Genomic DNA, 16,972 nt, shown 5'->3' with positions numbered 1-16,972 from the left:
ATCTGCGGACCACATGTTGAAAACCACTGTTCTGTGGTAACAACCAACTTTCACAGACCCCTTACACATAGCCTGGTTCTCAAAAGCTTTCATTCTCCAGATCACCAAGAAAGACTCTACAGACCATAATTTGTAAAGCTTTCATCAACTCATTGCCTTATTTTGGTATTTTTTCCACCCTGACAGGATAAATGTCCCTTATGGCATCCCATACTCTGCCAGTTGATCAATCTTTCTTATCTGATCCCAAAGCAAGATTAATTTTCAGGGTTGTTTTTTTTTGAAGGAATTAAAACCCCTAAGAGAAAAAGATGAAATAAAAAAGATTTTTGAAGTGTGAGTCCTATTTCCTAAACCTAATGCAAGTGGAATCTCAACCCATTTCTCTTCATGTTGAACAAATGGCAATGAACTATACATATAACAAAATGCTGAAATGAAGTCTTCCAGAGAGCGGAGGTTGATTGCTAACCTTCTTTGTATATGATGAGAGACAGCCAGTGGTTCTCTGGGAGGGAAATATTTTATTGTAATATTGGTATTTATTATAAACTCTAGATGTCAACATTATATACATTCAATGATGCTTCATTTTGAAGGTTTTCATCTCCAGCAAACATTAATCATTTTTGTATTAAGGGCTATCTGTCTCAGTCTACTCAAATGTGTATGAAGAAGCATTGGTGACTACTGTTACTAAGGGAAGTCTACACTTTCCGTGACATGTAGAATACAGACACTACCCTCCCAACTAGCACTGGTATAAATAGCACTGTAGACGGTGAGGCACAGCTTAGGTGAGTAGAGGTCATGCCTAAACACCTAAACCTCCAGAGTATGTACCTTACACAGCTCTCTACACAGCTCCCATGTCAACACTGCTATTTTTTAGCAGTATAGTGTCCTGCTGCCTCCCCACTGCAGTGAAATGTTCCCCACTGCCAGAGGCTTTCATTGCAGTGGGGAAAAAGCTCCAGCAGCTGCCCCCACTGGAGCCTTTTCTTGCCACAGTCAAAGGCTCCAGCAGTGGGGAGCTGCCAAGCCTTTCACTGTGTTTCACTGTGGGACGTAGCTATTTTCCACATATTGGGCCAGAACCTCAGCTGCTGTAAATCAGTGTAGCTCTGTTGACTTCAGTGGTGCTATAGTAGTTTACATGAGCTAAGGATCTATTTTTTTAAGGGGATGGAGGAAACCTTGTGTGTTTAATTTTTAACTGCGATGCATCTTATGCTGATTACATTTCCAATTTAAATCAATGTGAAAAGCTTTTATTATAAGTGAATGCAGTTAATCCCTTTGGAAGAAGACTATAATACCCTAAGCAGTAGCTCTTAAATCAGCGTATAGCCCTGGAGAAGAAAATTTTGAGTCTTACTTAAAATAAATAATAATTACATCTATATAGCAAATTTCATCTGAATATCTAATGCAAATGTTAATTAAACTTCACTACATTCCAGTTTGTTCCATATCCACTTTGCACTCAGGCAAACTGAGCCACACAGAGGTTCAAGGATTTACTCAGAGTCACAGAGCATGTTTCTAGGTTCAGTTGCATACAGTCACGTATCCAGTACTTGAGCCTGCTCTCATTGAATCCAATGGCAAAACCCCATTACCTTCAGAAGTGCAAGATCAGGCCTTAAATTGGTGGTAGAGCCATTATTGAACCGTCGCCTGCTCACTAGACCATAATGAGAAAATGTGGCTGTGAAATTCGAATGCTGGGCCAGATCTTGATGTGCTCACTCAGTTTCTGCTCAGGCCTCACTCAGGCAAAGTTTTCATAGCAGTCAATGGGAATTCTACTGGACTAAGAACTGATTAAAAACCGAGTAAGGACTTCTGGGTTTGGACTGCTTGTTGTGAAATGCGCCGACACCACCCTGAATACTCACAGGTATTTGGTAGGCAGCAGTCATGTATCTCGATATATTCAAGATAATTTTGTTATTAAAGCACTGTGTGGGAGTCAGGATACCTGGGTTCTACTTTTGGCTCTGCAGTAAAAGATAGCAATAAATGTCCAAGTAACGGTGACATTATTACAATTAACATCAGAAGAAGATATAGAGAGCCTCTTCTCCTCTGTCCTGAATAAGTAGGAGGGAAGGACCTCTACATAGGGCTCAGGAGAGCATTAGGTAGTGACCCTGGCCTCTGCCAGCCCCAAGGGGATATGGTCTACCTAAAAGATTAGTTTACACTGCATTCTACTTCATGTGCGAGACAGGTGTGCTCATTGCTTTTTTGCGAAAGACCAGTAAAGTGCACCAGCAGCAAGCATGAGTTACATTATCAAAGTGAGTAGTTATCTAAAAGAAATGGAATTTTATTGAACTTCTCTCTAAACAACAGCAACGTCAGATGAAGTCAACCTTGTTGGCTTGATGTGACTTGAGAACTGAAGCTGAATGTTTTCTACCAGTTTGTATTTATACTTGGCTCAAATGAAATTAATTATTTTTAAAAGAAAAGAAGCTGTAATGAAAACTCAGAAAGATAATCAAGAAGCTATAATTTAACACATATTCATGATGCCAGCCTATGTATATGGAAAAGATTGATTTTGTATTCATTAAATAATGCAATATCCTTTTCAAATAGCATGTGATAGTAATAATTCCTTTTCTATTATGAGTCTTGATCTGCATTAGACTGAGATAATTGCAGTATTTCTTATGACTGCAAGCAGTTTAGTTCTAGCAGCTGATACCTGAACAGCCACTGGATGGCAGTAGAGCATGAGTTTTAGAAAGAATCCAGTCCTTCCAAGCGCCTGTGTTCCTTCAGTCACTGATCTATAAATGTCCTGGATTAGATTCTTCTAAAATTGTGTTTTCTTTTATAAGCTTGTTCGAATAGAACACAGACAAATAAGAAAAATAAGAGAAAAGAAATCTCACCACTGACCTACCTTAGATTCCTTAAGCACCTTATATACTGTTTCCCCACCAGCTGAACAATATTCCCCTTAATTCATAGTGTCAAAACTGGAGAAGGGCACAACTCACAAATTTTGGGTCTGAATTCAGACCAGAACTTCCCCAAGGGCTTTGAGCTGGGGCAGTGGGCTGATTTCATGTATAATCAGAAATCTTTTCCTTTTTCTTGCACCCAGGAAAGAATCATAAAATCTCATTTCTCTGGATTTAAAGTGAAGGTTCATTCTAACCATATACTTCAGTCATTTTCCCATATTCCTGTTTTTCTAGGGGAATTAAAGGGGGGGATTTAAATAACTTGAGTTGAGCTTTCATGAGGAGATCCATGAAGATATCTGAAACTTGCACTTTTGGATTTCTTCACCTAATTTTTCAGTGTTTACTTAAATTTGAACATTTCCATGCAGATACCAACAGCAAAATTTCACCAGCTCAAAGTACATGACATGGGCTCAAGTGTAGGTTTGCTTCTAACGCCATGCACTGAGCAGACTGAGAAACAGATTATGATTCAGAGAGTCACAATCTGCCTCTTGGTTCCCCCATCCCTGGCACAGCATATCTCCCCCAAACACTGGCACAGCTGTACTGGCAGCACGCTGGATGGAAGCGGCAGAGCCAAGATTTGGGTTTCTCCTAATCCCCACCTCCTTGCATGAGAGAGAGAGAGTAGAATCTCCCTCCCACGCTGTTCTCCATGATACAGGTAGCTGGTGCAGGGATGTAAGGGGAATTCCTCACTCCCCTGCATTCTGTTCTAGGCAGCAAAGCCACGCCACGTATAATTGAGCTTGTCTGACACATCTCATTACAAAACCGTGTTTTCAGTTACTTGTAACTTTGCCAAACTTAAACTGTTCTGGGAGAAATTTCCCATGCCAGGTGTCAGCCTCGGGTAATTTTTGTGGTAGTTTCAGCTAAAATGGTTAGGGAGAAGTATGTTATTTTGACTATGTTAAATATTCTCACAGCCATTTTATTGAGAAGCTATAATGACCCCATGCTTCATCATGTTTTGCTTTGGTAGGGTTTTGGGTGGGGAGGATGTTGTTTTGTTTTAAATGCACACACTACAATATGTTTATATTAAAGAAGACCAGGTCAAAGAAGTATGCCTGGCACTTGGAGCAAAAGGTGGTGAGGTTTGTGATGGTCCATAGTTCCTGTGGGAGTTCATTCCACAGTTTGGAACTGGACCCCAAGAGAGTTCCATGGTGCCTGAGGAGCAGAGTTGGTGAACACAGCCTTCATCCCAGAGCATGAAGCAGCCTTTTAGGTATGCTGGGCCCAGCTCATTGAGCACTTTGAAGATAAAGGACCAAGATGTTGAACTGGACTCGATATTCTATGGGAAGGCAGCATAGATAGCAGAGGACCAGTCTGATGTGTTGGCAGTAGTCTATGTAGCTGAGGAGATGCACTGCAACATGCATATGCAGAACAGGCCATACTCGGTCCCTATATAACAAAATTGAGATTTCCCTTGGATTCATCAAGGGGTTTATTCTTCCACACGTGGAACTCACATTAAAGTCAAAAGGAGTTTCACCATGCAACAGGCTGGCAGGATTGGTGCCTAACATTTTTTGATAAAGATGCTCACACTGAATCATAATTTAATTTCACTTTTCTTTCCAGGTACATTATCCAGACATAATTAGCTCTATGGAGCAGGGATTATGTTTTTGTTATATGTTTGTACAGTTACTAGCACAACAGGGTCCATGACTGGTGCCCTTAGGTGCTCCCACAGTACAAATAAATATAATAGGTGTCCTAGTGATCTCAGATATATAGATCCAACAGCTAGAATTCTGTGCTACAGTAAAAAGAAATATTTAGACAGTGCTCTTCCTTGATGGGTGATGGAGATGGGAGAGTTCAAAGGAAATGTTAGTCAATTTCAAAATAAAGTTCAGTGCTTCTGGGCCTGATTATCTTCCCACTGATAGTGGTTTTTCTTCAGTGGAGTTATCGCTGATTTACAGAAGCACAAGTCAGAGGAAAACCAGGAAAATTAGTTCTATTCTGGTTTCACACACAGATGAGCGTGATTCTCCTCCCACACAAGAATGAATCAGAAACAATTCTCTTGAAGTCAGTGGTGTTAGACTAATGTAAAACCAGTTGTGAGAGACTGAAAAAATCAGACCTTGGGTAATTATTTCAACAAGCTGTTCCTGGCATACCTCTGTAAAATCTTTGTTAGTTCAGTAACCAGGTGACTATGATGATGACAACACTGAGTGCAGCACTGTTTTGGATTTCTAACTCAGATTTAAGCCATTACCATTTGTCTCCTGAACGAAGACGGGTACATTTTTCTCACCTGCTGCACATGTAACTCACATTAATGTTAATGGAAATTATGCATGTGATGCTAGATGCCAGATTCCCTTTTACCATGGAAACTGATATCAAGTACATAATTTACTATGTGCTTGTTGGCACCTGCTGTGGTTTATGTCGCAATCCAGTTATATTTTTAACTCTTTGTCTTCACCTGCTTATAACTCTGGAAAAAAACATCTTCTCTTAAACTGAAATTTTACATGCCCCATCTCAGCTGAAAGGTGAAGTTTTTCTTCTTGCAAGTCTGGGGAAATCTGTTCAGCCATTTCTGATTTATGTGAGACTATAAACAAATTTTAATTTGCCTAAGGTAAGAAAATACTGCTATAATCTTTTCCATAGAGAGAACTCAAAAATGGCTGAACGTTAAGACTTTAACCTGGTGTGTACATCCATGACTAAGCTGTAAAGAGTTGGTGAATAGTAAAGTTATGTGCAACTGAAAAGCATTTTTGAATGTGCTCACAGAGGTTTTTCTACAGGTCTTATGACATCACCAATGCACTTTCTTCCTTCCCAGTTTAATAAGCACAAGAGCTTCTGCTCTTAGGCTATTGCTTGGACAGTTTGTGTAAGGAAGCTAGAGAAGTTAGTTACCAGTAATTGTAGTTCTTTGAGAGTATTGCCTGTGTATAGTCACATTTTTGGAAATAAATGTGCTTGCATGAGCTCAGAACCTTCTAGAAAGCAGTGTCCCTTGGGGCCATTCTCACACCTCCCATTTTAATTCTTTGTGCAGGCTTTTGAGTGCATAAAAGGAGTGTCCTGAACTACCCTTCATTTACTTCTGACCACTAAAGGTACAATGAATTCCATGCAAAACAGTGGCTTGACCTTGGCTCTCAAGGGTACTGTCACTGTTATCACAGATAAAACAAGAGCATCCAGAAACAGAGATCTAAATGGACCTATAATCTCCACAAGGAAGACCTGATTCACTAGCAGTGTAACAGGGTATGGTTCTAAAAGTCTCCTCTTGTTTTTTACTTTCCCCAGCTTGATCATTATCCTCCAGCAAGTTACAGCCTGCCAACAGCTTCTGACACTCAGTTCAACTCCCCAAAGGCGCTCTTCCTGGGAAAAGTTATAGGTGAGATTACATTTTAATAATTTATTTTTATTAGACATTTTCAGAGAGGAAAAAATATATATATAAGCACATGAGATTGTGATGTTCGTAGTGTCTGCAGTAAGATACCCACTGGACATCTAATTTTTCACTAGGTTCTTAACCTTTACTGCAGCCTGCACCCCTTTGGTTCTCAAAATAGGTTCTCACACCACTTATCAAAAATTGTTGAAGTAGGTCAGTTCTTTAAACCTAGATATATTTTTTACTGTCTTTCAAAGTGGGACATTTTATTAAATAAAAGAATATCAGTGCCAGAGAAACAAAAAGAATTTACTGTGCATAACAAAAATCTCTGGAGAGACCCTGACTCACTGGTATAATTGTTGCACCACTGCCAGTTGCCATTGATCAGCTTGAATAACAACTGCCAGGGGGAATGCTGAGTGAGGGGAGTGGAAGTCAAGGTTAACAGTGTTACATATGTTCAGCACAGTTTGAAGGGCACACTACTGGCAGAATCTAGTGCATTTAAAGCTCCTAATTGCTACATTATCCTGGCTAGAAGCAGTTCCAGTGAATCTGGAGAAAGTCTCACCTAGCAGAGGTGTGTATACAAAAGTGATTATCTATACATCATCATATGTACAGTTTGTAATGTCCTATATTCCATCTAGGAAAAGGGGTATATTTGAGAGACGGAGTGTTTGATTTTTGTTTTTGTTTTTAATCAACAATACTCAGTCTTAATTATCTCTCTTCAGTTAGATTTGATGCTTTCTTGTCTTGAAAGATGAACATGAAGCTATATTTACAAAGCCAGCTTGTGCTTTTGTGGAGCATTTTGTAACCATCCTGCTGAGAAACAGTTCTACCTGTCTTTTTTTTCCCTTCCTCTCTTTTTTTTTTTTTTACTACCTTTATTTGCAGAGAAACAACATATCCTGCCAGCTTTTCTTCCTATGACCATGTCATAGTTCAGGGCAACTGCACCTGTGCTTCCCTGTAATGGTTCAGCAAGAACACCCACACTCAGGATTCTGGCTTCTAAGACTTTGCCTTTCTTGGATGGAGACCTGCATCTCTCTCCCTCCTGACTGGGGTATTTCTAGGCTGAATGATTCTCTACTTTCACTTTGTTATTCCTAGCAAAAGAGAGTCTGCCTAAGGTTCCTGCTTCACTTCCCTCCTCAGAAATGGTGCACAGTGTAATTGCTATGCTTATAAGTTAGCACACAGCACTTCCTTTACAACATATTGTATTTTTAAGATAAAAGCATTACAGAGAAAATATTAAAAACAATAGAAGAACCGACATGCATGCTAATAAGCTTACCAGAGATCACCCCAACTCTGACATGAGCTCTGGCAGGTGATTAGGGCTTCAGAACCCACACAGGGCTCTATTCTATGGTGACAAGTACATAACAGCCTCAGATTCCAACTAGCACCCCATCTCATGGGGCCTCTGTAGGTCAACGCCTTCCAACCTTTCCTGAAGGATTGGAGCCCTCCATGGACCAGAGGTCCTGTCAGCTTGCTGGATTAGGAGGAAGGCCCTGAGCCTGTTTAAAACCAAGCTGTTTATCCAAAAATCCTTCCTTTGTCCATTGGCCCTGGATAATCCAGATTGAATCTTTGAACAGACCTCCTGTGACAGATGATCAACAGACAAAAGGTCTCCCCTCAGGACAAAATTTCCTCCCCTTCCCCCACCTCCCCACTTCTGAGGTTTTCCACTTCACCCATATTGTCTCAAAACATCAATCATGTCAGCTATATTGTTCAACATAATCTTTTGCAGTTCACATTATCTCCCAGAGATTACATTAATCCTTCTTCCTCCTAAAGAAGTTCCATACAATCCCATAACAGCACACAAACATTCGCATTTTCAATACAATGAACCCCAAAGGTGGTGTATGTAATTCAATGATTTAACTTAATTCCATAAGACATGCCCAGGATATTGAAGGATACTGTCATATCTGTCACAGATCATTTATATCCAGTCAGAGACTAGTACTTGGACAGCACCTACCACGACATGAACCCAGTCTCAATTGAAGGTGCTATCACAATACAAATGATTAATAAAATAGTCAGCAAATGCCTCCTTTTTCTCATAACTGTCCTTAATATTGTGTGCTGTCAAGTCAGGAGAATTACATTAGAAACAAGCAAAAATTATTAAATTGCAAATGTAATTAGAGAGTACATTTTTCTCTTTAAATTGAAGATTTCTCTGTGTTCCAGAAATAATTACTGAGTTCCTGAAATAATAAATCCTAGAAAATGTAGGCAAGTATTTTTGCTAAAAGCAAATGTGCAGAGATTTGAAATACAATAATAGAAGATAGTGTTTATTCTTTGCAGAAGCCTGAAAATAAGGGGTTTGAATTTGTAGTCCTTACTCAGGCAAAATTGGTTAAATTGAACTGGGCATTTTTTATTGTCTCTACAACCCTCTGGATATCCCAAGCAGGATTATGCTTTCAGGTGGCCCACAAAGGAGAAGGAGCCAACAAATAGTTGGAAACAAGATCCTATTTTTATGTAAATGTACCTAGTAATAAAAAAAGGCAAAGGAAAATTAGAGGATATTTATAACCAGAATAGTCCTTAATCAGACAGTTTTTAAAAAATGTTCCAGTAGACATCAGCACAGCTTTCATCTCTTATTTAATAACAGTGAGACTTTGAAGATTAACACAATGAGATAAAAGCAATGAGGTTCCTGTCAAGATTCTTGACTGTATGAAAGATAAAACGAACAAAAAATAGGACAATGAAAGGTTGTTCTCTGAGTAGATATGGGCCTGATCCACAGAATTGCAGAGGTGTTTGGATTCAAGGTGCAAGTTTCTGCCCATTAGTGAGATAGAACCAAGCAGTGCGGTTCAGTTCCAGATCTCAAAGTCCTCAAAGTGTGACAGGTTTTGGATGTGGTGTTCTGGTCCATGCCCATCTCTAGTTATGAGGCCTATATGACCTTCAGTAGTTCAAATTTTTAGAAAACTAAAAGCATGGCTTGTACCATGTTACTTGAAGAATCTAATATCTTTCCCTTTCACTGGTAGTGAGAGAGAACTAGCTACAGAAAATTACCTCCTTTTTTGTAAAATAGTCATTCTAGTAAAAAATAAAATAATAATAATAATAATAATAAAGTAATAGTTTGAGGGTTCTCTCAATAGGGATAGCACCAGGCACAAAAAAATGTAGACCAGGTTGAGTAGGATGCCAGGGGGGTACAGGAATTTGTTCCTGGACGTCTTTTCTTCATTAATGAAATACAAAATGCTTTTTAATTGGTTTCTTGTCAAAAGTGAAAGGAAGAAGTTAAAAAGCAATCCACATAGAAACATTAAATGCAATCTAAGAAATCAAAAAATAGCGACACAAGCCCTAGCCTGTTGACCAACAGCTTCTCAACTCAGAGCTTTCCCTGACTGAGCTCTCTACGGTAGAGTCCCAAGAGACTTAATTTATTGCCACATCTCCATCAGCCCCTAGTCACCTTCAGGTGTGTCCATACACAAGGTAGCAAAAAGCTATAATGAGCCACTATGGCAAAAGCTGGCAAAACCCAAGGTGAATCATATCCTGTGTTTGTAAACAGATTTGAAGAAGGTAAGCCACAAATATGATTATTATGCACCATTCATGTCTTAAGCTGAATTGCATAGTCCTTCCATCATCCAGAATAGGATAGGATCATTGTATCAGGCTGTTTATTGCATATTCTAGTAGCGGGCTCCAAAGAGGCAGAAACACGATTTCTGCATGGGCTGCTTAATCTGGGACAGTGGTTCTCAACTAGGCGTGTGTGTACCCTTAGAGGTACGCAGAGGTCTTCCACGGGGTACATCAACTCATCTAGATATTTGCCTAGTTTTATAACAGGCTACATGAAAAGCACTAGTGAAGTGAGTACAAACTAAAATTTCAGTTTATTTTATAATTATATGGTAAAAATGAGAAAGTAAGCAATTTTTCAGTAACTGAAGTGTGCTGTGATACTTTTGTATTTTTAAATCAGATTTTGAAAGTAGTAGTTTTTAAGGGAGGTGAAACTTGGGGGTACGCAAGACAAATCAGCCTCCTGAAAGGGGTCCAGTAGTCTGGAAAGGTTGAGAACCACTGATCTAGGAACATGTGCAGCAGTACTCTTAACTAACAAGTCCATTTGCAGCTAAGGTTAGTACCCCGTCTACAGCTACCACTGCTCACCAGCTTCTCACTCTTCAGATCTTTCTTCATATTTCTCCCAGTTTCCTGTATTTCATATGTGGTGGCTGCTCTTCATTTGTGTGGTACACTGTTCTATCTGGACCTCTCGCTAAGGATCTGAGACATTCCCTGTCTTTAATCTTACCATGTGCTAGGACCTGATCCTGCATAGGACTGAGCATCCTCAGCCCTCATTAACTTCAGTAGAATCTCAGGATACTTAACATCACTTTGCAGGCTTAGGTTTTAGGTATTTTTCACTTTTGCCTGAAACTGACAGTAATCCCCACCACCCTTTTCTTCCTCCCACAGTCTTCCATCCTTCCCTCATTGCCAAGAATATTCCCATTGCTTCTAAATTACAGATTTCTATCCTTTTTACTCTAGACCATCTCTGGGAATTGTTTTGTATGAGTAACCTAGGCAATCTTGTAGAATGAGCAATCTCATTATTTTATTGCCTATTGTACAGTATCTGAGATGTCTGAAAGATGCTATGTACTATCTGTGAAAAAATAACTGACAAGAATGTAGAGACATTTAAACATCTCCAGTTTCTGTCATTTTGAATAAAATTACACAAGTCTCATCTGACATTCAGAAAGATTTGATAACACCAGTTAAGTGTAGCTGCACAAAAGGCAAAGTTACATTGCACTAATTTTCCTACCTACTGCATTTTTACGAAGTTATTATGTCTTATACAACTTGAGTTTTTTCCTCAGCATGAAAGAAAAGGAACTCTTTCACCTGTAACCATGTCACGTCTGGTACCAATTTATTACTTATGCTGCTGCTTCAAAGGGGCAAAGAGTGGAAATGAACATGACAAGTTCACAAAGGGCACCTATAAACCCCAGTACCAGCCCTGTAAAACCGCAATAGCACAGAAAGCTAATTCAGAGAATTGAGTGCACCTTCAAGGTTCATAAGTCATAACATCAAATATTATATAGGCCTGGAAACGAAAGAAACAGTTATACAAAGCTGTATGGAGGAAAGAAGGAACATGTTTTAATTTTCCACCAAATATACTAGAATGAAACACATTGAAATCCAAAGTAATTGCCTTAATATAAGTAAAGGTCGGAATTGAGTGATAGGAAATCTAGTCTCTCCATCTTTAGCTCAATGTATTGTGCCTGGGCATTGCACTGATCTTCAGAGTGTGCATTATTTTATATAAAATGGGCAAATTCTAGCTTACTGTGCAGTTGCAGCCTAACCACATGCTGAAAAGTAGCATAAATGTGCACTCATATTTTGACTAGAAACAGTCTCATGCACAACCAGTCTGGGCAGATTACTCTGCTTTGTGTGTCACTGTACTTAGAGATCAGTTCTTGTAGGGATGGGCAAGCTAGTTTTGCCTAATTTCATAGAATCATACAAATGTATGCCTGGAAGGCACCTCAAGCGTTCCTGAATTCCAGCACCCAGTGCTGAGGCAGGACCAAGTACTTCTAGACCATACCTGATAGGTGTTTGTCCAATCTGTTCTTTAAAACCTCCAATCCCAGGGATTCTACAACCTCCTTCGGAAGCCTATTCCAGAGCTTAACTACCCTTGTAGTTACAAAGTTTGCCCTAACTCTCTCTTGCTGCACATTAAGCCCATTACTACTTCTCCATCTTCAGTGGACATGGAGAACAATAGATCAGTCCTCTTTATAGCAGCCCTTAACTTATTTGAAGATTGTTATCATGTCCCTTCACAGTCTTCATTCCTAAAGACTAAACATGCCCATTTTTTTAAAAAATGCTCATAGGTCAGGTTTTTCTAAACCTGTCCTAATTTTTGTTGCCATTCTCTGGACTCTGTCTAGTTTGTCCACACCTTTCTAAAAATGTGGCACCCAGAGTTGGACACAGCACTCCTGCTGAGGCCTCACTAATGCCAAGTAGAGAAGGACAGTTATCTCCCGTATCTTACATACAACACTCCTGTTACTACACCCTAGAATGATATTGGCCTTTTTTGCAGCTGCATCATATTGTTGATTCCCATTCAATTTTTGATCCACTATAACCTTCCGATCCTTTTCAGCAGAACTACTACCTAGCCAGTTATTCCCCATTTTGTAGCTGGGCATTTGATTTTTCCTTCCTAAGTATGGTACTTTGTACTTGTCTTTATTGAATTTCATCTTGTTGATTTCAGGCCAATTCTCCAATTTGTCAAGGTCATTTTGAATTCTGATTCTATCTTCCAAAATGCTTGCAACCCCTTCCAGCTTGATGTCATCCACAAATTTTATAAGCATACTCTCCATTCCATTACCCAAGTCATTAATAAAAATATTGAATAGTACCAGACCTAGGACTAACCCCTGTAGTGACCCCACTACATACAGTCTCCCAGTTTGACAGTGAACCATAGATAACTATTCTTTGAGAAAGGTCTTTTAACTGGTTATGCCTCACTTTATAGACCCGTGGTTAGAGCACTCGTCTCATGTGTGTTCTCACCACCTGCCTTTAGTCAAGTGGTTAGGGCATTTGCCAGGGAATTAGTAAACCCAGGTTTCATTCCCTGCTCTGGAGAAGGGACTGAACTCAGATCACACACATGCACAACCACGTGAGCATCCTAACCAATAGTATATAGGCTATTCTAAGGAGAGTTGCTTTCAGAGTTGGCATGAGAACAAATAGGCCATGAACAAATTCAGGCTGGAAATTAGATGGTTTCTCACCATAAGAGTAGTGAAGTTCTGGAACACCCTCCCAGGAGGAAGTTTAATTAGTTTTAAGAGAGATCTGGATATAATTGTGTGTGAGGTTGTATGACAGGTTTGATTGCGATGATAGCGGGCAGGGGTTGGCAGCCCGGGGGTGGGGGTGGCTCCCTTCTGGTTTGTGTTTTAGGTTCCTAAAGCTCATTGCAGCGACCTTGGGTATGTGTGCACCTCAGTCCATCCTATTTTCTGCCTGTGGCAAATAAGAGTTTAGTCTCCCATGGGCTGTAATACATCGGTCTAATTCCAGGTGTTGGGTTTATTGTACATGGGGGGTGGTGATGACCTATGATGTACAGGAGGTGAGACTAGGTAATCTGGTGGTCCCTTCTGGCCTTAAACTCTGTGATTCAGTATCTCTTGATGAAGCTGTTCCACTTTGTACATATACTTAAATATCGTTGGGCCAAGAGAGTGAGTGAGAATGACTGTATAGCTTGGTGATTAAGTCACTCACCAGAAGCGGTGCCCTTCCAACCCCTCTAAGAAAACTCCCAGCAACTCAGGCAAGGTGCAAAAGAGTTGGTAGCTGTTTTAATGGCATGAATAGAAAGGCTTTTCCACTCGCCAAGAGCCCCATAACTTTACTAGGACACAAACTCTCTTGTCTCTGTGTTCAAAATCCAGCATTGTCCCAGCCAAACAGGGACTCTGGGCAGTATGTTATCTGACCAGTCCCAGTTTAGCAACACAGCTCACTTTGGTTGAAATTTACCCTGGTGCAGAGGCCTGCACAAGACCTATTCACTACTTAAGTCCTACTCAAGCCAACAGGGCCGGGTTTAGGCCAATTCCACCAATTCCCCTGAATTGGGCCCCGCGCCTAAGAGGGCCCCGCGCCCAGTGAGAATCCTTTCCATGGCTAGATTCGCCTTTTTAATTTTTACTCACGTGGCGGCGCTCCGGGTCTTTGTCGGCACTTCGGCGCTGAGTCCTTCGCTTGCTCTGGGTCTTCGGCGGTGGGTCCTTCAGTGCCACCGAACACACCTGGAACGAGTGAAGGACCCGCCGCTGAAGTGCTGCCGAAGAGTCGGAGCGCCGCCCAGTGAGTACAAGCCCCATGTGGTTTTTTTACATTTTTTTTTAATAGTCATCCCTGCCGAGGCCCCGTCGAAACTGTTCGAATTGGGCCCCGCACTTCCTAAAGCCGGCCCTGCAAGCCAACACCATAAGTGGAGTATAGATCTACTGTACATAATACTGACCTGCTGCACGGGAGTGACTTTCACCCATTCTGTATATTTACAATCAAGCTGTACAGAAAAAATAATTAAAGATATTCATCAAATAATGTTAAGTATGAATAAATTTGAAGAGTTGGCAATCTATTGATGGATATTCCACAAGCAGCAAAAATATAAGTTAATGAAATAAATTAGTCACTGTGAATTATTTGCTCAGCTCCCGTTATTACAAACAAAAGGGGAAAATATAAATTATGGAGAAATACTTTTACATTTTCTTTTTAAGCCAGATCTTTGAAGTTATGTGATTTTGTGTTTCTTTTAATGGAAATTCTTCTGTTATTTAAATTACAGATTAAAACATGACTGATGCCTTGTTTTGAAGGTTTCTGATCAAAGTTTTTAAAAGGTATCAATACTGTTTAAATCTGCTCTCTCCAGTGTGTACGGTAATGCAGTGATGTCTTCAGATAATGCAGATAATTCACCACATACTTACAGCAGAGAAGAGGTATAATACAATCAGTAACCACTGCAAATACAGTCACTTTATTTTTAGGGTTGCCCTTTCCATTCTAGGTGCCTTAGATTGAGATGGATACCCCTTAAAATAAAGTAAATGCATTTGCAGTGGTTGTTAGCTATTTAAAACTGTTTAATGAGCCATTGGAAATCCATTCAATTCAATTCAGAGTTTTTGAGAATTAGTTAATAAACCAGTTAGAATGATAGTTCCGTTTCTTAAAATAAATGTGTTTGTTTATGGTCACAGCTGTGTAACAGCAGCTTAGTATATCCAATATCAAAACCAGGAAGGCAGTATGGTCTAGAGCAGAGGTGGGCAAGCTATGGCCCGCGGGCCACATCTGGCCCCTGGGACCATCCTGCCCAGCCCTTGACCTCCCAGCTGGGGAGGCTGTCCCCTCTCCCCCACAGCCTCAGCTCACTGTACCGCCAGCACAGTGGGCAGTGGGGCTGCAAGCTCCTCCCAGGCAGTGCAGCTGCAAGAGCTGCCAGGTGTAGTGTATTAAATTGCTCCCCGTAGGAATGTGCTACTTATGGTGTATTACCTACAGTTGCCAGTCCTGGCAATTTTTCTACTGATGTGTATAGCATTTAGATGTTCTATTTCCACTCCATGATGCAACTTAGCCTTAGGGCCATCTGTGACTTATCTGTTTAGATTAGAAAATAAAAGGCCAGTTGAAGTCAAGGCTTCTTAACACAGGGACACTACATAATTTTGCTTTAAAGTTTTATAATCCCTGTTCACACAGATGGATCCATTTTTTTCTGGACTTTTTGCATGTTAAATTTACTAATGGCATTGTAATAGTAGCAAAATCTAGTATAAAGTGGTGTTAATAACCTGCCAGGCCTAGAAATTACCTAACCTACTTTCAGGTTCTGGGAACTGATTTATTTTGAGTGGCTTCTGTATTGGACATGTTTAGTTTCACCAATTCATTTCACAACATGTACCTGAGAAAATGTTCTTTTGCCCAGTGTACATTTAATAGGATTTATTATCAATTCAGCAGTTTTTAATGCCCTAAATAGTTTGGCTCCCAGCATCTGAGAGACTATCTCTTTTCTCAAATACTGTTGCAACAGTTGAGGTCATCTGAGGTTCCTGAGCTGAGAGCTCCCTGCTGATGTGAAAGAGAGGGAGGAGAACTAGCAGCAGGGTCATCTCTGGCGGGGGCGGGGGGGATCCTTAGCTTTGGAGTTTCCTTCTTGTCTCCTAAACTTGAGCCCAATCTACAAAGAAAAGACCAGTAGTTTTTTTAGGCTTTTCCTGAAAGGTTTGGCATATGATAGGATGTGGGGATGAGTGAAGAGGGCTGGTTGCAGGGCCGGCGCTTCCATTAGGTGTGCCCTCCCCACGGGGCGCACGGGAGCTTCCGGTTCCGCTCACGCTGCGCTGCCGAAGAAGGACCTTCTGCCGACGTGCCGCAGAAAACAGCGGCAGGCAATTGAGCAGCTCAATGACTGCCGCTGTCGCCTGCGGCATTTTGGCAGAGGGTCCTTCTTTGGCGGCGCGATGGGAGGAGAACCAGAAGCTCCCGCGCGCCCCGTGGGGAGGCACACAATGCCGCCCCCCGAATTCTGCCTAGGGTGCCAGAAATCCTGGCGCCACTCCTGGCTGGTTGATAAAAGGGACAGAGGAGGATGGGATTGAGTAATATTTGGGGATAAGGAGGAGTTGTGGGGGAGATATTCTCCTTTACAAGACCTATGCATGTAACTCTTGTTTGAGTGCTCTATTTGGTCTTCTGTAAATCCTGTAATTCAATATAGGGTCAGTTAATTAATTTAAATTGACATACAGAAGATCTCCGATAAACATTGGAAGTGTTTACAGCATAGAACTGGGTGTTGAGTGCGGGATCTATTTCTAGTGCTGCCACTGACTTCCTGTGTAACTGTAAGCAAATTACTTGGGCT

The 16,972-nt window shown here is 40.7% G+C and overlaps 1 protein-coding gene across 1 annotated transcript in view; it reads left to right on the top strand.

The window, feature by feature from the left end:
- Window positions 1-16,972, top strand: part of CNTNAP2 (contactin associated protein 2) — a 1,334,251-nt gene that overhangs the window by 1,244,494 nt on the left and 72,785 nt on the right. The window contains exon 22 of the mRNA XM_045005260.1: window positions 6,297-6,390. Coding sequence (XP_044861195.1) covers window positions 6,297-6,390 — 94 coding nt within the window. The remainder of the gene's footprint in view (window positions 1-6,296; window positions 6,391-16,972) is intronic.

This window comes from Mauremys mutica, chromosome 2 (assembly GCF_020497125.1).
Source record: "Mauremys mutica isolate MM-2020 ecotype Southern chromosome 2, ASM2049712v1, whole genome shotgun sequence".
Classification (NCBI taxonomy): Eukaryota; Metazoa; Chordata; order Testudines; family Geoemydidae; genus Mauremys; species Mauremys mutica.
This window is presented reverse-complemented; position numbering and strand designations above follow the sequence as displayed.